The 24,994-nt window shown below is 45.1% G+C and overlaps 1 protein-coding gene across 3 annotated transcripts in view; it reads left to right on the top strand.

Moving 5' to 3' along the window:
• LOC119382908 (eukaryotic translation initiation factor 5B) overlaps positions 1 to 22,553 on the top strand; it is a 50,647-nt gene extending 28,094 nt beyond the window's left edge. For 2 of the 3 annotated variants that reach the window (XM_037650814.2, XM_037650815.2), the window contains exons 10-21: positions 1,294 to 1,703; positions 3,750 to 3,857; positions 4,836 to 4,946; positions 5,364 to 5,431; positions 8,194 to 8,467; positions 13,205 to 13,387; positions 13,904 to 14,197; positions 14,762 to 14,893; positions 14,985 to 15,061; positions 16,770 to 17,073; positions 18,060 to 18,221; positions 21,054 to 22,553. In XM_037650814.2, the coding sequence (XP_037506742.1) occupies positions 1,294 to 1,703; positions 3,750 to 3,857; positions 4,836 to 4,946; positions 5,364 to 5,431; positions 8,194 to 8,467; positions 13,205 to 13,387; positions 13,904 to 14,197; positions 14,762 to 14,893; positions 14,985 to 15,061; positions 16,770 to 17,073; positions 18,060 to 18,221; positions 21,054 to 21,161 (2,231 nt within the window). In that variant the 3' untranslated portion in view covers positions 21,162 to 22,553. The remainder of the gene's footprint in view (positions 1 to 1,293; positions 1,704 to 3,749; positions 3,858 to 4,835; positions 4,947 to 5,363; positions 5,432 to 8,193; positions 8,468 to 13,204; positions 13,388 to 13,903; positions 14,198 to 14,761; positions 14,894 to 14,984; positions 15,062 to 16,769; positions 17,074 to 18,059; positions 18,222 to 21,053) is intronic. The other variant, XM_049412340.1, reaches the window with a different exon arrangement.
• Positions 22,554 to 24,994: the final 2,441 nt, after the last annotated feature.

Raw genomic sequence — 24,994 nt, 5'->3', positions numbered from 1 at the left:
GAATCTAACGCGCACCTTTTTTCCGGAAAAACGAGTCCAAAAATCGCATGCGCGTTAGAATCGAGTACCGAAAAAAAAAAAAAGAAACTCGGTTATCGTATTGCCATCGACATTTCAAAATGGCTGCCTCCTACGATTTCTGCCATTTATTTCAGTTCGTGCGTGTGCTGAGGAGATTGTCATCCCGTGCTGCGTTCGCATCGACGGCATGGAAGTGCCGACTCCAAATACTCGACGAGTGTACCACGATGCCGCATTTAAAAGAATAGTTATTACATGTGCAGAGAGACGGACGGAAATCGGGCCGCATCGCGGTCGTTCGGATATAGTTCGGAGTTCCCGAAACGTGCGTGCGAGACTTGCGCAAACAGAAGCAGAAGATTTTTTACAGCAAAGCTTCACGAAAAGATTTCAGTGGACCAAAGCAGGGCCGGTTTCCCGAAATCGAAGAGCGTTGACAGCGACGAGGACTGATCCATTACGCGACTCGTCTCGCCGCCGTAGCGGTGACAGTTTTAGCGGCAAGGCCCGCTTTTTGACTTTGTGTTTTACTTTTTTGGAACTTTAGTTCTTTAAAACCCAAATACATGTTCTTCTGAATGTGCGAAGTTTGACTCCAACGGACTTTTTTTGTTCTTTTCTCTCACGAAAAATGGGTGCGCGTTACAATCGATGTATTACTTTTTTTTTTTTTTTTGGTCGCGGAAAACGGGTGCGCGTTACAATCGAGGGCGCGGTAGAATCGAGTAAATAAGGTAACCTTCTAAATGAAGAATCCTTGCCAACTTGCTGTGTATTCTGTGTTTCTCTCTAATGGTACATTCATTTGGTTTGCTTTCGAGTACGTTTTGGGCATTTTGGGCGGCACGCTTTACAAAATAAAATGCTCACAACACATTTTCCTGGTTCTCTCAGAGTTCTCCAAGGTGCTCAGTTTGTGAGCACCATAGAGATGAGGCCAAGTTCTAGTCACGCTGCTGCTGCACCTTTCACTGACGGTGCTACAATAGTGGTGGATGCACGATTTTTTCATCCATCATGTTTGTTTCAATTCCCAAGTTTGTTTGAGTTTTGTCGATATTTCTTAATCTTAGGTTACGTAAACTCGGTTAAAAAGCACTGAAAATGCCCCATTTGAATTGCGGAGTTCGTGTAGTGCGTTGTTTTCTTGCATTTCTTTTTATCTTTCAAAGCTTATCTGTGATGTTCTACTGCTGTTGCGTCATTGCATCTTTCCTTTCATTCTTTTCTAATTTTCTTACATGTTTAACACATTTTTTGTCGCCTTTCCAGTTGAGGAGAGTGTTCCCCAAGTACAGCTGGAAATTTTGGGACCAGACACCACAGCAGCCACCGAGCAAAACGAGCAGCAGAAGGAGATGTCGCCCACAGAGCCACCTGCCGAGGAGGAGGACGACGTGAAAGACGCCTGGGACGAGACCTCTGAGGACGAGGACGACGATGAAGAGGAGACGATCGAGGAGAAGATGAAGATGGACATCAAGGTGCAGGTCAAGACCGGAGCCCCCAAGAAGACAGAGCCCCTGAAGAAGGCCCCCCAGCCAGCCAAGAAACGGGACGAATCTTCCTCCTCAGAGTCCGACGAGGATGAGTCTTCGTCCGAGGAGTCCTCTGACGAAGAGAGTAGCGAAAGCGAGGATGACAAGTCTCACACCAAGGAGAAAGTGATAGCGAGGTTGCAGGTAAATGTTCCCGCCTTCGGGTGACTAACGAAAATAATTTTGAGAGAATAACGAGAAAATGGGACAACCGTGTCTGTCCCGTTGTCCCCGTCTTTGTCTTTGCATTTCAAGTTTTCTTGTTTTGGAATACTGACCACCCTCACTCTTAAAAATTATTGCCTTAAATGTTAAATGTCAAAGTTAAAAGTTGCCTTGTGGTCAAGTGATTCATCTGACCTATTGAAATTGTATGATTCTACAAGGATTATCCCACATGAACAAAAACAAAGCTAAAACTGAATAAAGTAGTGTGTTTGCAGTGATGATTAGCTATATCATTTGCATAGTCTGTACGTTGCAGCATGCCAGGATTGGGCATTTCGGCTTGCCTTCTCCTATAGTTTGCAAAATAAATGTCTTGCTCAGATCATTAATACAGTTTAAATAATTAATGCCCATTTATGGATTTCAGAAGTTCGATCTGCCATTAGCTCTCTGTAACATTCTGAATTCATGGCCCTTGCTTATGATTACCGTATTTCCTCGCACATAACCAGCACAAATAGAAAATTCAGAGCTAATGTCAAGGCATGGAATTTACACGAATTTTAGTGTGCAAGGTAGCTTCCCGGGGCCGCTTCACATTCATACAAGGAATGCGGTTTCATGGCAATTTGCGGTTGTTTCCTTTTATATTTCTTTTTTTTTTTCCATTTTCTTGTGGGTTGCTGTTGGGGTTGTGGCTTATTTACGGGTGCTGGTTATAGGAAAAAAAAAATGCAGTAAATACAGTCAAACCCGGATATATCGAACTCGCAAAAAAACGCCTGTCAATTCGATATAGGGCATAATTCGATATAAGCCTGCTAAAGAATTGGACGTCATAACTTCACATACCATTCATAAAAGCACATTAATGACGAAGCTAGCTTCTTTTTGTCGGTGTTGAAAATATCCCGGGTTTCATATCTTGCTGTAATGTCGGGCCAGTTTTCTTGCATCCATTTGTTCACACTGTCGAAGTCCACAGCTCGGCTTTCTCCAGTAACCGCTGTGCCGACAGTCTCGTGCCTTTGAACCGCTGTAGCCAGTCGGAGCCACCTTGAAAATCCTCCCTGCCAAGGAAAAAAGCCACGCCCTTTGCTTTTTGTTTGATCATGGGGCCGGACACGTTGAGGTTGCACGACCGAACGTCGACGAAGCACTTGTACACGGCTGCCTCGATGTCTTCGTACACGGCCGTGCATACACATCGGGCGCCACGGGCACCGGGTCTTTTGTCCGCTTTATCCCTAATCTCTGCCTTATTCTTCAAGATCGTGCTGAGAGTGCTCCTCGGAATCTTGTATGCTGCCGCGACGTCCGACTTCTTCTCACCACGTTCGACTCTATTTATAATTTCGAGCTTCACGGCAAAAAGCAAATTCTGCCGCTTCACGCTAGCCATCACGGCACAGGCGCACGGTGCAAAGCACAACAAACGAGAAGTGCAGGGAGATAACTCGCACGACCCGCATGCTCGCACGACGAGAGTACATGAGGCCCTGATTGGCTCTCTCAGCAAGCGCTGCGGGCAGGTCAGGATAATTTTTTGCAGGGGGGTGACGACGGCTTGACTGACGTGGTGCGGTCACGGTAGGGAGAGCGGGTCATGCGCTGCTGGGTTAGACCATTTTTGGAGTGAGCGGTGGGTAAAAGCGCCAGTTTCCCCGCTGCTACGAGAGAAAGCCAACTTCCGGTGGCACTTTTGCCCCGCTTGACGTTCCGATATATCGGTAGTCGCTGCTATTCTTGTTCGATGTAACCGTAATTTTCGCTATATATTCTCACTGTAACTATATCGTGTTCAGAAGTTGTTTGATGTACAGGATAATTTGATGTAAACGGATTCGATATAGTCGGGTTCGACTGTGCTGCCTTTAGAAACCTTCAAAATAGGAGTTCAAATAATTCAGAATATGAAAGTTAAAATATGAATGCGTGTCTGCCTGTGTCGTGCACGACGATGTTTCGCAGAAAGCGCCAATTTTTGTTCTGTCTGATTCTTATTTCTTGCTTCTTTCCCAGAAACAAAGGGAGGAAGCTGAGAAAAAACGTTCAGTGGACAATCTTCGGTCACCAGTAATTTGCGTTCTCGGGCATGTAGACACAGGCAAAACAAAGATCTTGGACACGGTGAGTTTCTTTGGCCTGTTTGCCATTTTGTGAAGCACTTTTGTCACGTATAGTTTGGTGCGCCTACAGAAAAATCAGCATTAGGTCTTTTATTTGAACGTGTGTGAGTGCTAATGAGCCTGAGTGTACACAAGTACAAGTAGGCCCCTTCAATTATTCATTCTCGACAGTCGCAAATTTCCAGACACACCCTATATGCAGTGGTCAATGGTAGGGATGGCAGAATAGTGATTTGGTCAAATAATTTCGAATCGAATAGCTTGAATAGTATATATCACATATTATATAGGAAAATGAGCATTTTTCTCATGACATTACCAACTTGCACAATATATTTAAGAATTGGAGCTAGGTGTGTGCGAATCTCACCTTTTTTGGTTCGAAGTGAAGTGCAAGCAGCTTTAAAATGGTAGCAAGATTTGAATAGCAGTAGGGTGCATGTTATAAGTGGTAAAATATGTTACATTTTCAAATTTACTATACTTAGCTCATATAAACCAGTATAACACACTTTTAAACTTAAATAATTAATTGAGGTGAAGGCAATATGTACATTTAACCTTAAAGTGTGGCTTCGCGGCAGTGCGGATTTTATCTGGATAGGTGGTTTCATGGCATAGCAACCCTACGCTGCAGTGAAACTATCTTTTCAGGGTTACATGCAGTCAAATGTACTTCTATTTATTCATTTAGGATAATTTAATTAAATTCAAATACTGTAATATTCGTTCTAATATTCGAAGTGCTCGAATATTCGTCCATAGCTGCTCATTGGCTAAAGGCACTGCCTTGGGCGGTCTGGAACTGTCGGGGATGAATAATTTAAAAGGACCCGTGCCTTCAAAAGTATTGATAGGTGAGTGTTGAACCGCTTATTCTGCCAACCTGTGCTCCAGTTGAATCTCATTCGTATCAGCTGATGCCGTATGTATCTGTAACGATTTCTAGAACAAGGTGTTTGTTTCATTCTTTTGGCAGATTCGGCATACTCATGTCCAGGACAGTGAAGCTGGTGGAATTACTCAACAGATTGGTGCTACCATGGTTCCTCTAGATGCCATCAAGGAACAATGCAAGATGGTCAAAGAGGTACCTCTTGTCGGGCATTTTGTTTTTGTTCAATGACGAAGTTCATGAAGAATAGTCTTGTCATAGATACAGTGTGAAAAATATATGTTTGTAATGAATTTTTGGATATAACGAACATATTTTTGTGTCAGATGCAACTTTGTTATAATGAGGTTTGAGTGTACCTAGTGGGAATTCCGGTTTTCTCAATAACACACTATGAACATCTTGCTTATCACTTTGCAAGAAAAGGCACTGCTATGAGAGCAGCATGGTAAAAATACTGTTTAGCGTAAGTATACTTGCACTAGCATTCACAATTTGAGCAGCCTGTTTGTGTGTAATGCAAATCAAAATGATTTAACCCCTTGGCAGCTATCTTTGTTTTCTTGAATTGCACATCATGCAACTTGTTTTCTGTTTGTTTCTCTCTCTCAGTTTTCAAACAAGGCTTTGAAGATTCCTGGCCTCCTTATTATTGACACTCCCGGCCACGAGTCATTCAGGTAATGACTGCATTTTCCAATCTCTTTTATAGCATTTATTATTTTGGAATCTAAACATACTTCGGGACACAGTTTAGAGTCAGTTGTATTGAAACTGGTGGTACTCCTAATTTTACGAAACGAATATGACTTGAGTATTGGTTCACTTAAGGGGGGACGCGGCTTTCGTATCGCGAAAAATGGCAAGAAAATCGATTTTTTGAAAATCACATTTTCAGTTTCTGTAGCCCTTTTTATATCCGATTCCAAAATATCTTCACCGAAAACCGCGTAGAAGTGCTATAAAAAAATTGTTGCGCCTGCCGAGGTGGCGAAAATTATTGGGGAAATCGCAAAAAAACACTGATTTTCAAAAAAGCATAGCTCCGCAACGACGCCACCGTGAGCCGATATCTAGGGCTCATCGGAAAGCGCATTTCTCCGTCTTCAAATTCCCCGCCGCAGCTGGCTCCTCCCTTCAAAAACAAGCGCACAAAAAGCAAATGTTCGAAGGTCGTTTCGAGCCCTCCGAGTGGCCGCGTCCGCCATGTTGCCCCAGCGCGCCTCGCCATTGGTCCGATGCTCGCTCCGGGAGATCGTCGTCTGCAGCTCGTGCGTCTCGAGCTCACGGCTGTCGAAAGTCGCGCTACTTCGTTGCGTGTTCGCAATCGCTCTGTGTTCACGGCTCGACGATAACTTTGAACAAGAACTACGTTTTAGTTTGGAGCTACTAGCGGAAGCTCGGTGGGATTACGATGGCGCGCCGCACTCGTAGCGAACATCGCAAACGCGCGTCTCGGACCGACTTTCTAGCGTTGACTCGTCGGATCCGTGGTTGGAGGTTCTGCTTATGCGCACTTCGGACGTCGTGACGAAGATGATCGCAGGACGACTCTTTGTACTCGTGACCACGCATTACGTACTTTGAAACATCAGGCACCGCGGCCGGCGCGTCTACTGCTCGGAGTCGTCACTAGGCCTAACTCCGCTCACGGCGTCGGCACGCGAGACGAACTTGCTTCCTGCTTCGCTTGTTCCGCTGATTTCTCACTGACCGCTGGGTCTATTTCAGTTCCGTTTTTTGTTCTATATTCCTTGAAGCACAGTTCAGGGCGTGACATTCTTGCTTTTTCAGTATGGCGTTTTGATAATTAGCTATTTGACGAGTTGCACAAAGCCTCGATGCCTGTTGTGCAGTCACCTCATGAAAAATGAGAACTAAAAAAAAAATTGTTGCAAATAAAAAAATCTAAAAATGTCACGCCCGCAATCAGACATCTTAGAATGCATAGCACTTTGAACAAGTTTCCTATCGTATTTTTTAAGCGAGTCAGACTTGGAACAAGAGCAGAAGGTGAAATATATTGTAAATCAAAAAGTTGTAAAGATATATTCATGAAATTTCTACAGTAGCATTAAAACAACATTTCAAATTGGTGTGCCAATTTTCATCAAAATCCATGAAGAAATAAGAAAGTTGGTACCGAAAGCCACGTCCCCCCTTAAACTGTGCTACTTGTGTCAAAGAGTAAGTAGTTTAGAAGCTATTTCGTTCGATTATTGCTGATTGTAATTTGTAATTTCTAGAGCTGTGCGAATAGCAAAATTTTGGATGCGAAGCGAATTCGAATATTGAAGTGTGAGTGCGAATCGAATCGAATATTTTTCGAATATTTCTCGAATATTTCTAGAATATTGTTCGAATACTTCGAAGCGAAATTGCAGAAAAAAAAAGTTAGAGAGGATTCCTAAGCATATTCTTATGAGATAGCAACATGAAAGTGTTTCTTTTCGTTAGGTTGATGAAGCACTGGCAGGGTGATGTTTCATAGTTGTCTTATCAAGAATGAGGCAATGTAGAGGCCGAATCCTATTTATGTACATGATTTGGTGCAGCCAAAGTGTTGCCGACAGCACTTTACACGTGATAGGCAAAGATGCCATTTCCTCAGCCTCTCCTTATCCTTCAACTTCTGTGGAAGCATGTGGCGGAAAAGGGTGTTCTCCCTTTAAGTTCGGAGTTTCAAATCTGCCTCGTAGACGTCGATATATAAGAACATCTGAAATTTTGGATGCTAAAAAGCTTCGGCGTCCGATTTTTCAGACCTTTTGCCCAAATTTCAGGCCCAAAACAGCATTAATTGAGCCCCCAACTCTGCCACATCTTTCTTCTCCATGTTGGAATCAGCGTTTTCTTGAGTTAATACATTTGCGACCGTAGCGGAGCTTGAAAGGCAGCATTGCCCCAATACCGGGATGTGTTGAGGTGAAGCACATTGAAAATCTAGGGACCACTTCCAATCGGACGTTGACGCAGTCTTGGCAAAGTTCGACTGCAACGGGGCTTGAAAGGCAACTTTGCCGCAATACCGGGGTGTGATGAGGTGAAGCATATTGAAAATCTAGGGACCACTTCCAATCGGACGTTGACTGTGACTTGGCAAAGTTCGACCGTACCGGAGCTTGAAAGGCAGCTTTGCCGCAATACGAGAGTGTAATGAGGTGAAGCATATTAAAAATCTGAAGGGGTCACTTCAAATTGGACGTTGATTGTATTTTTTGGGGGGAAGTTCGAATAGTTCTAATAGTAAAATTCCAGTGTGAATCGAATCGAATAACAAACACTATTCGAAAAATATTCGAAATTTCGAATATTCGCGCACCCCTAGTAATTTCCTTCACAAGTCCAGTCTCAGTGGCAGCATTTCATTGCCTCAGTCTATCTTCAACCTATTTTGTATATGTTTTCATTGGTCGTGACATGAGAAGTGTTGTCTTTCCAGCAACCTGCGTTCGCGTGGCTCTTCACTGTGTGATATGGCAATCCTGGTGGTCGACCTGATGCACGGCCTTGAGCCACAGACAATTGAGTCGCTCAACATGCTGCGCTCTCGCAAGACACCCTTTGTTGTTGCGTTGAACAAGGTGGACCGGCTGTACGACTGGAAGGGCAACCGCAACAAGGACATTACAGATGTGCTCAAGGCCCAGTCACGAAACACTCGTCTCGAATTTGAGGAGCGCACTCGCGAGGTTGTTCTCCAGTTTGCCGAGCAGGTATGCTATAGCATCTTTCTTGAGTACTGTGAGCTGTGAACTGTGACAATGGGACTAGTTTGGAAACAAAAGAAATAAGAATCATCATTACAGGTAGTGCAACACTTTATGAAGGACAGATACAGAAAGGACAAACCACAAGTGCTTATTTCAGCTAAAAGTTTATTACGACATGTGCATACAATATAGGTACAAGGAAACAAAGAAAGAAAACAAACAAGCTCACATGCGAAGCCAATCATTACTCAACCAATTGTATCAAACAACCCATCAAGGTACCGAAGTTCTTTTTCAGTAAGTGGTACAGTTGGTTGTGTAATGATTGTCTTGGCATGTGGGCTTCTTTGTTTTGTACAGTTAAACCTGGATATAACGAAATTGACAAATTCCTGAAAAACTTCGTTATAAAGAGGATTTCGTTATATGGAGGTTCTGCACGAAAATTCGAAAAAAGAAAAGCTCAAGTTTAAAGGAGTACTGACACGATTTTGAAGTGCAGCAAAAGGGACGTTTTTGGTTTCCTTGGCATGTAGTGTTAACGCTCTCCCCACACCGCATCCGCGAGACACGTATAAATATTTAAGTTTGATTTTAAAGTTTTCATCTCCCAGCATCTGCAAAGCAGCTTCACCGCATGGAGAGCCCTATGACGTTTCAAGTCGGGTCACTTGGTTTGCGAAGTCTGGGTTCTGCATGCAGCCTAAATCACAGAAATCGCTGTCGGAGGCACTGGACGACAGTTCACTCATCATGAACCACGTTCGACTGACAGCAAAGAACAGCAGGTGCATATTTCGTGTGTTGCAGTCTGCCCGTGACGTCACAGGCAGACCTGACACGTCACTGTGAAGCCGCCCTCTCGAAACCGAAACCGAAACTGCTGGTTGAAAGAAGCGGTATTAAAACTATATGCAATGCATCCCCAGGCACCACGACACTCTTTTTAGGGTTCTCGACATCCGTGCTTTCATTTAGAGCAACAACCCGAAAATTTTTAAAATTCATGTCAGTACTCCTTTGACGGCAGAACTCACCCAAAACATTTATTTCGCGGTAAAAAACTGCGTGATTTTCCTCTGTTGTTTGTTCATAATGGACGGCAGCACTGACCATTCGTACGACATCAATGAACACAATGCTGCTCCGTCATCATCCAGCGAGCCCGCGGCACGGCGCAAAAGGTAGATGGCGTCCAGCACCTCCTTCAGAGAGGGCAAAGCGTGTGCTGAGTTGTCCTCCAAAGGTCCGTTGTCGTCACTGCAGTCTCAGACAGTTTCTGCCAGAGCCTCATCCGTCATCTCCTCAGCTGTGACAGCGCAGTTGTCCGCTTATAAAAAAAATCGCCATATCACGAAATGAATGATGATAAGTGGGCGAAGCTCGAGAGGGGGAGATCATCGGTAAACCGTAACTCTCCCATGAAAGTTAGCCCATTACATCATTAGAAAGACGTAAGACTGTGCGTATGTTATACAAAGTCAACTTTTATTTTAAATGTAAACGTTTCGACAGAAGTCTGTCTGGCTGGGTGGAAGAATTAAGAAGTTGAAATACCTCCAGCCACAAATTCTTGGAGGAAACCCGACGTTTCGAGACCGGCTTGGTCTCTTCTTCAGGGGTGACTGTGCTGATCAGGGAGGCTTCGTCGCAGCTTGTTTTTGGCTCTGCCTTTCTCTTTTCCTCACGTTCCGGAGGCCGTGCACGTAGATCGGAGGCATTGTTCCGAGGGACCAGTTCAATGTGAACCGGTCCCTCGGCTTGGTCTCTTCTTCAGGGGTGACTGTGCTGATCAGGGAGGCTTCGTCGCAGCTTGTTTTTGGCTCCGCCTTTCTCTTTCCCTCACGTTCCGGAGGCCGTGCACGTAGATCGGAGGCATTGTTCCGAGGGAACAGTTCAATGTGAACCGGTCCCTCGGAACAATGCCTCCGATCTACGTGCACGGCCTCCGGAACGTGAGGGAAAGAAAAAGGCGGAGCCAAAAACAAGCTGCGACGAAGCCTCCCTGATCAGCACAGTCACCCCTGAAGAAGAGACCAAGCCGGTCTTGAAACGTCTGGTTTCCTCCAAGAATTTGTGGCTGGAGGTATTTCAACTTCTTAACTTTTATTTTGTTCCTGTTCGTTTGTTGTTTCATTTCTTCGTTTCTTCTTTTCATTTCGCCGTTGTCATGGCGGCTGGATTGCGAGGTTCCTTCATTATGACAGCTTTATGGTCCGTGAAGTGAAGCGAGAGAGGTTCTTGTACTGGGCTGCAGTGGGAAGTTTGCAAACACTAAGTCTATGCACGTCCCTCGGATCGTGGTAGGTTGCATATGGATAATATGGATACATCTGAGTGCGTATTTGGAAAGCATGTGCTGCACGATCCAGTCATTGGCAATGACGTCCACGTTGAAGTCCCTAACCAGCACAAACGGACGGTTCTTGTACTTGTTGTCGTAGTCACGTAACACAGCGTCTATAAACAACTTGACGTCCCCGATAGACAGGTTGGGTGCGAGGTACACGGTCATGACGGCGACTAGCAGACGGCGACTGAATCGGTGGACCGGTGTTTCGACACGTGGTGGCGATTCCGGGCTCGATTGTCGGCTCCGCGATGTAGTGCCAAGCATGAAGCTTACCCCGCACCTCCACCAGTGTAACGACGTGGGATCGTCGAGGACACGGAGCACGACAAACAAACACGCTTAATCGATCAGAGAAAGAACTGCAACGTCTTCTTCGTCGCTGCGCTGGGCCAAGAACACTCGCGCTGCTTCGTTGCCATCACCACTGGCACATACGCGCGGCATAGGCGGTCACGTACGAGCTAGGAGGGACAGACCCACGGCTTTAGGAGCTTCGCTCCTAAAATTACAAATTTGCACATCGTCCGGGCCTCCTGCATTCGTGCGCAGCGAAATCCAAGCTTCGGCAAGATCGGGCGGACATGAAGGCTCCTCCTCTCCGGCGTCGATTTCCTCAGCCTGAACCTCTTTTGAGATTCGGGCCTTGCGGAAGCAATTCGCAACAATTTCAGCGCTTGTTTCTCGCCAGGACGCTTCAAGCATCTCAATTGCTTGCACAATGTCCACCTTCGTATCTCGCTGCAGACGAATGTTCAGGAGCAGTTTTTGGATTAGTCGCCGACGGTATGAGCACTTGACACTGTTAATAATACCTTTATGTCAAGGGGCTGAATGAGCGATGTACAGTTCGCGGGTAAAAACTCCAGATCAGCGTTAGAGAGCTCGAGCCCTTCTACGTGGTGAGCAGTGCAATTGTCTATGAACAGACAAATTTTGCGTCCTTGCCTCTTGACGTCGTTGTTGAAATCCGTCAGCCACTTACTAAATATGTCGTGCGTCATCCAGGCTTTCGTGTTCGCCACATATTTTACGAGCATCCTGTGGGTTCCATTGAAACACCTAGGTCGGCCGCTTTTGCCGATGACCAGCGGAACTCGCTTGTCGCTTCTGTCTGCATTTGTGCACAGTAGCCCAGTCAAACGATGTTTGCTCTGCTTACCGCCGTGGCAGACGTCGCCTTTAAGCGTAAGGGTACGGTTTGGAAGCAACTTGTAGAAAAGCGCCGTTTCGTCAGCGTTGTACACATCCGACGCTTCGTAGCGCTCCAAAATACCCGGTAGTTTGTGTTGGATCCACTAGTCGGCGCCATCTCTATTCGCAAAGGAGGACTCGCCACTGATCACTTTGTCGACGATCCCGTACTTGCGTTTAAAACCTTCGAGCCACCCGTTACTGCCTTTTAAATCATCGCAGCCCAGGATGCAAGCATAATCCCTTGCCTTTTGCCGCAAAACAGCGCCGTTGATGGGTACGTTTCGTGCCCGCATGTCCATAGACCATGTGAACACAGCTTTGTCGACGTCGGCGTATGTTGACGACTTCAACTTCTTCTTTTTGCTGTCCGTGCCATGCTCCACAGCGCTGCGAATCGCATCTTTCACGTTTTCTTTCTATCTTTTCTTCCTATCTTTCTTTTTTTATTCCCCACTGCCATTCTGCCACTGAAGAAATGACTGGAAAGTGAGCGACCTCGTTCATAGCATCTGAAAGCGGCGCATGCGGTGCTCGCCGATCTCGGGTATCTTTGTCACGAGTAAATTGGACCGGGGCACACGCGAGCGCGCACCTCTCATGCTTTAGAAGGCCTACTTTAACTTTTTTCCGCTTCGTATATGCCATATTTTTACCGCGACCGTGTCTGAAGTGTTCGTTGTAAAAGTAGGAGGCTTTGAAAAATGTTCACTATATGTGGACGCAATTTCAGTGGGTAGCATAGGAAAATTGTAAGTGCACCGAAATATGGTCGTTATAACCGATAGATCGTTATATCTGGAGATCGTTATATCTGAGATCGTTATAAGTGGGTTCGACTGCACTGTAATATTCGTTTGAATATTCGAAGTGCTCGAATATTTGCATAAGCCCAGTTTTCTTCCTGTTTCCTTGTACCTATTTATGTATGCGCATCTCGCAATAAACGTTAGTTGAAGTAAGCGCTTATGGTTTGTTCTTTCTGTATCCGTCTTTCGTCAAGAGTTGCGCTACCTACAATGATAGATCATTACCAACTAGCCCGATCATATTGTCTATTGAGAAATAGTAATATATCAGGAAGGTTCTACTGTAATTACTGAACTTTGTTTTGCCATCTGTAGGGGAGAAAGAAAACTAGAGGAAAGACTAACAGTGTGCTTGATACCTAAGCTTTTTCCTGCTTATTTTTCCAGGGCCTCAACGCCGCTCTGTTCCATGAGAACAAGGACTTGAAATCCTTTGTCTCCCTGGTGCCCACCTCTGCCCTGAGCGGTGACGGCATGGGCAACCTCATCAGCCTCATTGTCGATCTCACGCAGAACATGATGGCCAAGCGCATATCCTTCTCTGAGGAACTCCAGGCCACTGTGTTGGAGGTTTGTAACAAACAGTGAAACACCTCTCTTTGCACAGTAGGATTTTACTGATCCATGTTGAGCAAAAAGAAAACTGCTTTCTTTTCTCTTTGTCATTTTTTATGCCCATTTGACATGGGTACAGCACCCACAATGTTTCTTATGTCACTTGGAAAATTATTTGCAGCTGAATATGATATATACGGTAGATTCTCAGTAAATGGAAATCTCATAAGGAACTGCTGCTTAAACGGAACAACTGCCCCTAATATGATTGGTTTTATACTTGGATTCTGCACCCCTGCTTCTCTCTCAGTAAACGGAACTCTTTTTAAACGGAACACATTTTTCCTGGTCCCTTCAGGTTCCCTTTAACAAGAGTCTGCTGTATACTGAAACATCCATATTTGCACTTGCTTGTCTACCGTGTTTGTGTAGCATAGTTGTGTCTAACAAAAATGGGTCCCATGACGAATTCCTCTTGTGTTATTTTTTCTGAGGGTTGCTATGGTTCATTGAGGACAAATTGCTGTGCAGGTGAAAGCAATCCCTGGCTTGGGCACCACCATTGACGTGATCCTAGTGAATGGCACCCTCCGCGAGGGTGACACCATGGTGCTTGCCGGCCATGAGGGCCCGTTCACGACGCCCATCCGATCGCTGCTCATGCCTCAGCCGCTAAAGGAGTTGAGGGTGAAGAACCCCTACCAAGAGTACAAGGAAGTGAAGGGTGCCCAGGGAGTGAAGATTGCGGCCAAGGACTTGGATAAGGCCATCGCTGGCCTACAGGTCCTCATCGCCAAGCATCCTGACGAGGTTGAAGTGCTCAAGGTATGCCGACATTTGCACGCAAGAACCACTGTGGCAGCTTAGTAGGTGGGGGTGTCACGCTGCTAAGTTCTAAGAGGTAGGCTCAATTACTGGCCGCAGCGGCCGCATTTTTATGGGGGCAAAATGCAAAAACGGCTGTGTACTTACATTTAGGTGCGCTTTAAGTAACCCCAGGTGGTAAAATTTATCCGGAGTTCCCTGCTACAGCGTGCCTCATAACTATATTGTGGTTTAGCACATAAAACCACTAAGATTATTCATTTTAACTTGCATGCAAGGATACCTTCTTTGGGAGCTGCCACTGACCTTTATTGGGCACAACAGTTCTGAAAAAAAAAAAAGGATTGCAACCTTTGCAGTTGGATTTTAGCTGTTCGATACCGGAATAACATGTGGAAGGGAAAAACAGTGCAGCTGTTCACAGTGTTTCACTACCGATTGAATGCTGAGAAATGTGTTGAAGATTCTTTAGAAAAAGAAAATGTGTAGCTTCAGCATTCATTATCTTTGATTTCTAAGTGAAACAACAATCTTTCTTTTTCTTTTTTCATCTTCGCTTTTCAGGAAGAAGTTGCTCGTGCACTGAAGGAGGTGATGAGTGGCTTCAAGCTGGCTGAACGAGGTGTCTACGTCCAGGCGTCAACGCTAGGTTCTTTAGAAGCTTTACTCGAGTTTCTTAGGGTTTCTAAAATTCCAGTGAGTACACTCGTTTGTATTGTGAGAGTCTACAGAACTTTCTCACCTTGTCCTTTCTTGCCTTACATTGTGCTTCTTTGTTTATTTGCAGTATTCTGGCATCAGGATAGGTCCTGTTGTCAAAAAGGATGTCATGAAGGCTTCTATCATGCTGGAACATGACACCCAGTAAGTGTTATATGTATTACATACTACTAGTGTGAAAGGAAATGTATCCATTGTGAAAAGCCAGAAGAAAGAGAAAGTTCATTTTCAAAAGCAAAAGAGCGCTTAGTGAACACAGACACAAATGAAAAAAATACAGGACAAAAGCATACTTTTGAAGATGAATCAACACCAACTAGCCTACCTTATAGCTCTCCTCAAAGAGAAAGTCTTTGTTGCATCTAACATATTTGGATGCTTGGATATCATATCATATCATATCATATCAGCTGCAAAAAAAAAGATATCATCCAAATTCTGAGCATGAAAACAGCGTGCCAAAACGGGACAACAAAATGAGGCACACAGACACAGTGCTGTGTCTGTGTGCTTCATTTTGTTGCCCCGCCTTGCGCGCTGTTTTCAAGCTCAAGTATGTACAGCATAGACCGCTTATAACGTAAGCCGCCGGAGTCGCGAATATCCGCACTATAAGCGGTACCGCACTATAACCAAAACAACATTTTTGAAAGGTTGCACGTGTACAAAACATGACCAACAGGCAGGCGCGCGATTCCGACTATCGCGGCATGCGACTGGGGCGTAAGTTTGCATCTGCTTACATTTGAAAATGTTGAACTGTTAGCGTCCGCGGACCTGCGGTGCCGAGATAACGAACGCGGAAAAAATGCGCCGTCACGGGAAGTCGCCGCGGTAACACACTGCGCGTCCGCGATGTCGAAAACGGTGGCGACCACAAACCACCACTCGAGTGTTTCACACGCACGCCCGCGTTTTCGTAAAAGATGTAAGTCACCCCTTCTAAATGCAACAATTGCAAAATGTTTCATTGACTCGGCACCAAACCGCAACTTCTGTAGTCCGCGGCCGCCGACATGGCAGCTAGCGCTCGTTAGGCCTAGCGTGCGCGTTGCAACTTGGCATGCCACCGCGAGAAGCTTGCCCTAGGCAACACGGAGATCGGGAGTAGAAGAAATCGCACTCGCGAGCTAAACCGAGGGCATCACGCGTGAAACGAAGTTTCGGTTCGCGATCGGGAGAACAGCCGCGGCAACTATCCTGAAGAAGTCTTTCAAGCTTGTCCTGAAAAAGTCTTTCAAGCTTGTAAGTCCGCCTGTTGGTGGCAAAGGCTAAAGCTCAATCGGGGGAATCGAGGTTGCACGCGCGATATCTGCGCTCTACGACGAAGCAACGACGAAGCGCGCATGTCAAGTGGCCGAAGGGGGCAAAGGCTTCTCCGTCGGCCGCGCAACCGCTCCCCCTCCTCACACCACGCACCTGCGCCGGGCTGCTGTCCCCCACAGCCATCCCTTTTTTTTTTCTCCCCCCGCTCCTTGTTCGTTCGTTCCGCGTCCCCTCCTCCTTTGTAATGCCGTCGCCGCTCTCTCCCCCGCCGGCGCATCTCCGCTGAGAAGCACCATCGCACCCTCGCATCTCTGAGAATGTTCCGGCAGCCGCATTATAACCCTCGGGGGTCTGCACAATAAGCGGTATGCGTATACATGGAGTTCTATGGGAGAGTAAACGGGAGTCAGAAAAAACCGCATTATAGCCGGTACTGCACTGTAAGCGGTTACGTTATAAGTGGTCTGAGCTGTACCAACTGGCCCACCTACAATCAGTGTTGCATCCAAATTCATTGTGTGTTCAGGCATCATCTTCCCTCTTGTTCCCTGCCTGACTCCGTATGAATCCGTGCTATGCTGCCCAGGTATGCTGTGATCTTGGCCTTCGACGTGAAAATAGAACGTGATGCGCAAGAGCTGGCTGACTCCCTTGGGGTGAAGATCTTCCAGGCCGACATCATTTACCACTTGTTCGACAAGTTCACTGCCTACAGGGAAGAGCTGCGCCAGAAGAAACGCGAGGAGTTCAAGTCCGTAGCCGTGTTTCCCTGCAAACTGCGCATTTTGCCCCAGTTTGTGTTCAACTCCCGTGACCCCATCGTTGTTGGTGTGTCTGTCGAAGCTGGCGTTGTCAAGGAAGGCACGCCGCTCTGCGTCCCCTCCAAGGAGGTGAGTGCTGTGTTCATCATAATTATTCAAGTTACTAAATTGGCCTCTGAACAATACATGCTTGCCTTTTTGTATTTTACCTCTCATTTTTTAACAGTTGGCATCTGCAGTTAGCCCAGGAACTTGAGTATAACTCGTGTTTGGTTGAATGGCTTACATGCGCTAAATAGCACTGTGGAGTATAGGCTACTGTTTACGCCGACACATCATCCATGTTTACTGTAGCAAAGAAAAGTGCATTACAGTCAGTGGCCAAAATTCGGACGTCCTTAATAAGCGGGACTTTTTTTTTTATGTGGAATAATTGGTCTCCCCATAGACACCACGCATAACGACAGAAATTTCTGCCCCATCAAGGGCTCATCATTCAATATTCTGGAATTACGTCCATGCCCAACGTTTATATAGTTGGCACCTGTGGTGGTTGCCAACTTACACTAACACTGCTGCCAAAACTGTTAAGTGAAGTTAGGGCCTCTGAAATTGAATACTTCATAAATGTGGTTGCATCTCTGAGGCCTGCCTCATGCAGTGTGCTATGGCTGCAGCACTTTTCAGCTAAACAACTAGGTTGAGGACAGATGTCTTGTAGCCATCGTAATGTCCTCATAAGTGCCAGTAGTATTTCTTAGGTTAAATTTCATGCTTATTAATAACTGCTCAAGAATCCCAAGCTCCTTTATTTAGTGCACTTATTAAAGTTGTCTGCATGCCGTATGTACTCTCAAACCTCGTTATAACGAACACGGATATAACGAATTATCGGTTATAACGAAGTAAATGAAGAATAGCCTTGTCATAGCTACAGTATTAAAAATAAACGTTTATAACGAATTTTCGGATATAACGAAGTTATTTTCGTGGCAGATGAGACTTTGTTATAATGAGGTTTGAGTGTATTTCTGTGCGTGCCATGGGACAGGGTTATCTTTGCGTGCTCTTTGCTAAAGCCGCCGCCACACCTGAGCGACAGTGTGCCATTGCAGTTCCTGGACATTGGCATAGTGACCACCATTGAAGTGAACCACAAGCCTATCGAGACTGCCCGCAAAGGCCAAGAAGTGTGCATCAAAATCGAGCCCCTCGGTGGAGAGGCTCCGAAGATGTATGGCCGGCATTTCGACCACACTGACTTCCTCGTTAGCAAGGTAACTAGTAGCAGTTTTGTGCACAACTATTCGCAATGCCCACGAACTATAGGTGGCGCGCCGTGCGATTCAACATGGCGCCCGGAGGAGGGTCAACCCGTTTGTTAGCATAGGAACAGATAGGACGTGCGGACGTACGGCCCGTGCCACTTTCACCGGATGAAGTCATGAGCTGCACTGAATTGGATATGAGACCAAAATACTTTCCCAAACCCTGGAAAGTGCTAAGTACTCGCCACCTAATTATTTGCTGCGGTGTGAAAGGTTATATTTCCGCTCATTTCCCGTGCATCAACGATGCTGTGCGAAATCCTGTGCGTGCTACATAAAACTGCATGAACTAGAACTGACGTATGAGCCGACCGGCACTCCGAGGTAGTACGTACCGAGCCTGACTTACGGATTTGCCGCAGTAGTAGGCCGCCAGCGAGTAGTGCCATCGCTGCTGCACGGGACCGCACGTTTAACGTGGTGATGGTTTGCAAACATATTACGCCGTCGTCATTACTTGCGCAGTCAGGAACGCGGAGTTACTTCTTCAACGGAACACAAGCATTTAACATCCCATTCAGTAGCACTTGTGTCACAGCCATGCTGAGACTCTAGCCGTGTGCAACTCACTTCACTCGCATGTTGCAGGTTCGATCAGCACGATCGAAACATGAATATTGAAAAGAATGCACACGTATGCTTTTCGCAACGTCGAATAATTCGACGATGCAAAACATTCGTGGAATAACAATGCCGTTCGGAAGCTGCCGGTGAAGTACAGGAGAAGTTAGCCGAGAGGCGGGGATTGTGGCCGTGACTGCACGTCCCATCACTCTAACCATTTCGCTTCGCTGGTCGAGCTCGAGTGTGTTGGCGGCAAGCGGCGCTCCATAATATCCACAATAATTGTGCTACATGCAATGCACACGAAGAAGTATGCTTTTATTTTGATCGCGCTCAAGGATATTATACATTAAATACAATCAAAGTGACTTACGAGCGTGAAAGAACATTACCGCACGAGGGGACGTGAAGTGCAACTCGCCCCTCATGAGTTAGCAGCTGATCGTTCATCGTCGCTGTCACTCTCGGTGCTTTCACAGCCTTCTACGTCCAGTGAAAAGTCCTCGTCGTCAAGATGGTTTCTTTTGACATCACTGCTGAAAGCAATCTGAAGAATATCCTCCGCCGAACGACTTCGACCACTCCGCGTCACCATGTTTACAAGTAGAGAGACGTTTAAGCGCGGACGCGCGAAGAACATGTTTTGCTCTCAAACCGGTCAACAAGCAAATCTCTTGCAGTGTGCTGCCACCTATCAACAAACGTACAAAAACAAGCGGTGCAGCGCTGGCTATGAAACCAACACTGGTGAAGGACGGCGTTGAAAGCGTTCGCTCCACGAAAGGCGTGGAGCAGACGCGTCTTCGAATGATTGAAACGTCGCTCTCACGATTCATAACAGCGCTTTCCTGACAAAACATAGAGACCCTATTTTATTGTATCACCGACTTGAGAAGTTATTGAAGAGCACGTCGCGAGCCCGCGCGACCTCCGTACGTACAATGTTATGGGATTCATGCACTACAAGAAACACTGACGAATGCTATGTACAAGTAAAGCAGGGTGAGCTTCAACTGAAAATGTCAGACGATAACATTTAGCTAACCTACGTGGCTACAGAAAGCCTCGCGAAGCTGATAGTATGTGTACGCTGTGGGCTAGCATTGACAGCGCGAGTTGCCACATATTTTCACGAAAACTTCGCGTCTCGCAAGAACGAACCAGATTTCTCGTGTCACGGAGGGCCCGGTTTGTTCACTGATGCAGGGAACATGCAAAGTCCTAGTGTTCGTTTCTTCCCAACGCGTTAACACTGAGGCTAGCACAGCCGAACAAGGGAGTGACTACGTAGTGCTGCCATTTTGTCGTGTACTAACCCTCCTCGAGAGGACGCTCCTGAATTCCGCTTGGCGGCGCGACAGTCTATGGGCATTGCGAATAGCCCTCTCACTGGCCAATTGGGAGGGCAAACTCCATCAGAAGTGCATTTGTCTGGTTATGCTTTTACTACTGTGATTCTCTGCGCATAACTAGGTCATTTCAGTGTTCTAGTAGAAGCATTAAACAATACAAAGCTCCACATAAAGAGTTAAGCTACCCTGTTCTTGCATTCTCACTTTGGTTGTGATGCCACAAGAGAAATTTCTAGATAACACTTTCCTAGCTTGGTCATAATCAGCAAAAGAGTAAAAACACGAGCGTTCGCTCACATTTGTTATTTTTACTGCTTTCTCGGCTGCTGAACATGTGGTGGCTTCACTTCAGAGCTTTAGCTGAAGTTCTGGCTTACTAGTTTTGCTTCAGGCACGCACATATGCTTGCACGCAACCTAGTTGTTCTGTACTTTGATAATTTTTATGGCTGGTTGTTGCGCACATCGTATCGAGCAAATAGGGAAGCCCAAGTACGTGCAACTGACTTCTCGTCCTAAACCATGCGATTGCTTGCATTACAACTGAATGCAAAGGTAGCATTTCGTGGTACGTTATTATAGTACCGTTTGGACGAATGTATTTGTGTGTTTCAGCTTACTAAAGCGCACCATTTGTACTGATACCGGATGAAATGTATAAGTTCTCTAACACACGGAATGGCAGCACTTTTTGCCACGTTACTGTGAAATAAAGCGCGTCGTGTTATGCCGTAACTAGTGACAGTTTGCGGAATAGATTTTTTTTTCATGGCAGTAGTAGTTGTGTAAATGATACAAAAGGTAGAAGCTCCGTCACATGCTGCCTTGTCAATGAACGCTTATTCTTCTGATTTACCTCTGCGCAGATATCACGTGCTTCGATAGACGCCTGCAAGGAGTACTTCCGAGATGACCTCGTCAAAACAGACTGGCAGCTGATGGTAGAACTGAAGAAATTGTTCCAGATCCTATGATCACTGTGAGACGATGTACAAGTGCACGCTTGAGGCACTTATGTCCCGCCCATCGTCTCCATCTCGGTCGGCTGACAAGCGCTCAAGATGAAAGCTTGGGGAAAAAAGACAAAACTCGTATGGACTGCCTGCCTGCCGCCAGCGTTTCAACCACTGTGCGGCAGTTGTGATTTCTGAAGTGGCCAAAGGGACCGTTCTTTTGTTTCGGCTTACAGCAGCAGTGACTGTGACTGTAATTAGCTTGCAGTTGAAAATTTAGAGTACTACAGGCCAGCTGCCTCCCATGCAGTGGCGTGCGTCTCGTTGCAGCGTGCAACGATGTCAGTGATGCGGAAGACTCATCGCAGCAGAGAGAATGGTGAGCGTAAGTCGAGCGCGACTTATGGTAAGCAAGGTGCGAGACTTAATGAGACCATTGTTCTTGCAAATTGTTTGTTGCACTTTTTGTATAACAGCCACACACATAGCCTCACTATTACATTCACACGGGTGGGTAGAGATGCATATTTATGAAAAGCCTGGGTAATAATTCTTTACTGGGATGGTTTCTTATTTTTCTTACCTAATTTAAAAGCCTTAAATCTTCCTCGTTGACACGAAAGTTGCATTCTCACCAAGTGAAATGTAACAGAGGGGGATTAGGGATAGAAATGTTGCTACAATGGAAGCTGCCACGTTGTTTCAAGTGTTGTCTTGTCTTAGCCTGAATATTTTTGTCAATCTGTTGCATTGTCTCCTTCGTGGCCACTCTAAACGTCTCGACATTTCAATATTTCTTTTTCTTGGAACGTTTACAGGGCAAGCATATGTTCCTGCAGTATTCACTGTTTCCACGCTATCCGTGCTTTGTCTGCAGCTGGGTGAACAGAACTTTGGCCCAATGCTTTTTTTTTTTCCGTTACTGTGAAATGTAGCTGTCATCCGCTGTGTGGTCTGCAATGTTGAGATAGGAAGCCATTTGCAATGTAGGACATGGATTTTAACCTAATGTACTTGAAAGGCTGTGCTAGCGATCGCAGTATACTTGTAAAAGCATAGTTTCCCAACTCTCTCTGGAATTTCGTCAAACGAAAGTGCTTTTATAAACCCTGTTTTGAGGTTATTGTTGGTGTTGAAGGAGTTCTTTCTATTTGCTTGCTTACATTGCAAGCTCCTAAAATTGATGATTCAAGAACAAATACAGTTAAAGTCAGCATTTTAATTTTAAGATCATGAGGTTTCATACTGTTCTGAAACACTTCGAATGTGTTTGACACTTCGAATGAGTCAACGAATGGATTACCATTAAAAAGAAAACATCAGATTGAACCCTGCAGACATGCGAGAAAATGTGTTGAGAAAATTGTTGCTAGAAAAATGAGGGATTTGTTTTGAAAGCATGCGAATAAATTCACAAGTTTTTCTGCAAGTTTACTCTTTCTGCGACTGTGCCTTGCTGGTGGATGAAAAAGTGGTATTTGGTTTTTAACATAAACATTCTCATTATCAGCCAGTATTATGCCCACTGTAGGACAAAGGCCTCTCCCCGTGATTTTCCAACCCACCTTGTTCGCACAAGCAGATTCCATTTTTTGCCTCCAAATTTCTTAATTTCGAGTGCTGTAATGGCAATAATGTTGACATGGTGGAAGCTTATCTAAGGCGAAGTTGGTGGGTGCTAAAAGCATGGTCTCCATTACTATAATCAGATCTAAAGGTTCACTGCGAACCACACATTTCCGGCTTAGTTCCTCACCAACTGTAGAGTTTTCTAGAAAAAGTGATACAGGGAACTTAGGATCAATAAACAGTCCATGGATTTGTCTAAGCTTTGTGGTTATAGCTTGAGAATGTTTATGGCTTTACTTTTGTTACGTTTTATTATCTTTCATTTCATTCCCACATAATGGGTCCCGAAGAAACATTGCACATGAGAAGCCAAAACATTGTATAATAAGCTTAAATTTCCAGTCAGTTTTCCTGGCACTGAAGGTAAAAGGATTGCGAATGTGCATAATTACTGCGCGTTGTTGCATTCATAATGCAATAATTTGTTGAAAATTATCAATTTGCAAAGATAGTATAGGCCAGGACAAAGCTTGGGCAAATGCTTAGGTCACGAATTTTTCTCATTCTGGTTAAGCTGTTGTGCTTGCAACCTTCCATATAAACTAGCAACAGATTTCAAAATTGTAGGAAACCCCCACAGCATGAATAAGGTGCCAAAGCTTGTGTCAACCCAGCTTTTGCGCAAATGGACATTATGTAAAAACTAGATTACAGCTTTGGTGTTTATAAAATAAAATGCCATTTTACTCTGTACTTGAAAAAAAAAAAATGGAAGAGATGAGGAAACACATTACTGAAATAAGCATGTTGGTGCACTTTGCCGAGGCTGTAAATTTCCTTGGTTTGCAAAAAAAATAAAAAAAAACACAATTCTGTAGTAAACTTCAGGAAAAAAATTGCAACCACTGAAGGGGAGTTATTACTGAAATGAGTACTTTGCACAACACATTACGAGTGGAATATGTTTTATCTAGGGCATCAGTTTACATACTTCAAAACTAATACTTTTTCTGGCAAAAGTTTGGTCATTATACTTGATGAAAATGATGTCAAAATCTTTTTACGTATTCTGTACATTTAAGACATTTTTTATGTGGGGTAAGTTTGTGCATTGGGATGCTTCCAGGTTAAGCCATGACCAAGGAGCAATTACCAAGCAATAATATTGTTCTATTAATAAGCAATAACAATTTTTTAAAATTAGCCCCCAGTGCAACTGCTTTCTAAGCACATGCGATCATGGGAGAGCTTAGGTAAAAATTCAATGTGCTTTAGTCTTTTGTAATTATCTTTGCTACTTCCAGTGATTAGACAATGCTGTCACAAACATCTGAGCCAAATCCATATATTTGGGTACCTCTAGCCTGCTCACTCATAAGACTCATGCAACCTTTGGAGCGCTGTTTTTAAGCACCCTTTCCTGTGTTCAGCGTCGACATGCCTTGTCCATCGTAACCGAGAGAATGAACACAGTGAGAGATGAAAGCAAATGCGGAGATGGCGAAAGGGTGAGGAGAAAAGTAGAGTGCCGCATGAAACCATGAGATGGTGGTAAAACATTTGCGATATGCGTCGCCGATGCCAAGCTTATGGTCCCCGCTGTCAAGAGACCTGCAATATGAAAACATGCACGCAGCTGCACTCAAATTTTACATTAGGGAGTATCGTAGTCATCGGCAATTTTTTCGTCAGGCACTTCAGGAGCTCCTCCGAGCGCCTCCAGTCCTTGGGACGAGAAAGGGGGTGGGGGAGGGGGCATTTCCCACATTGACATTGTGTAATCACTATCATACTAAACTGTCCCTAAAACTGCTACATGATGCTTTTTGCACTACCACAGTACGATTTAAATACTTTGACTGGTAAGCCTACCATTACATAAAAAAAAAGTAAAGGCACCATAAAAATTGATTGTTTAGTCTCTTTAAAGGGCCCTTAAACATCTGAAAATACAAAGAATGAGCGCGTTTGTCTCTCTTGGCTTTTCCTGTTTTTCTGGCACAATTCGGGACACCAGCAGTCTGTGGGCATGACGCCATGAGGGTACAAGCTCTCATTTGGTCCATGTATGAGAGATATCAGTTGTGAATTGTCTCCTACTATGCTTTGCCAGGCAGTCGCACGCCTGTTCTGCCTCGTCTCGCATGACTCGAGCATGATCCACTGGTTTCACTTCGTTTTGTGCATTTTCGACTGCATAAGCGGAGATAACTGTGTGTAGCTGAGAAGCGCGAAATCCTGATAGGTTCATTGCTTAGTATAGTGCTGAGATCATCCACGTTTTA

Source organism: Rhipicephalus sanguineus, chromosome 2 (genome assembly GCF_013339695.2).
Source record: "Rhipicephalus sanguineus isolate Rsan-2018 chromosome 2, BIME_Rsan_1.4, whole genome shotgun sequence".
NCBI classification, from domain to species: Eukaryota; Metazoa; Arthropoda; class Arachnida; order Ixodida; family Ixodidae; genus Rhipicephalus; species Rhipicephalus sanguineus.
The sequence above is the reverse complement of the archived record's forward strand: the minus strand, read 5'-3'. Positions and strand labels throughout refer to the sequence as shown.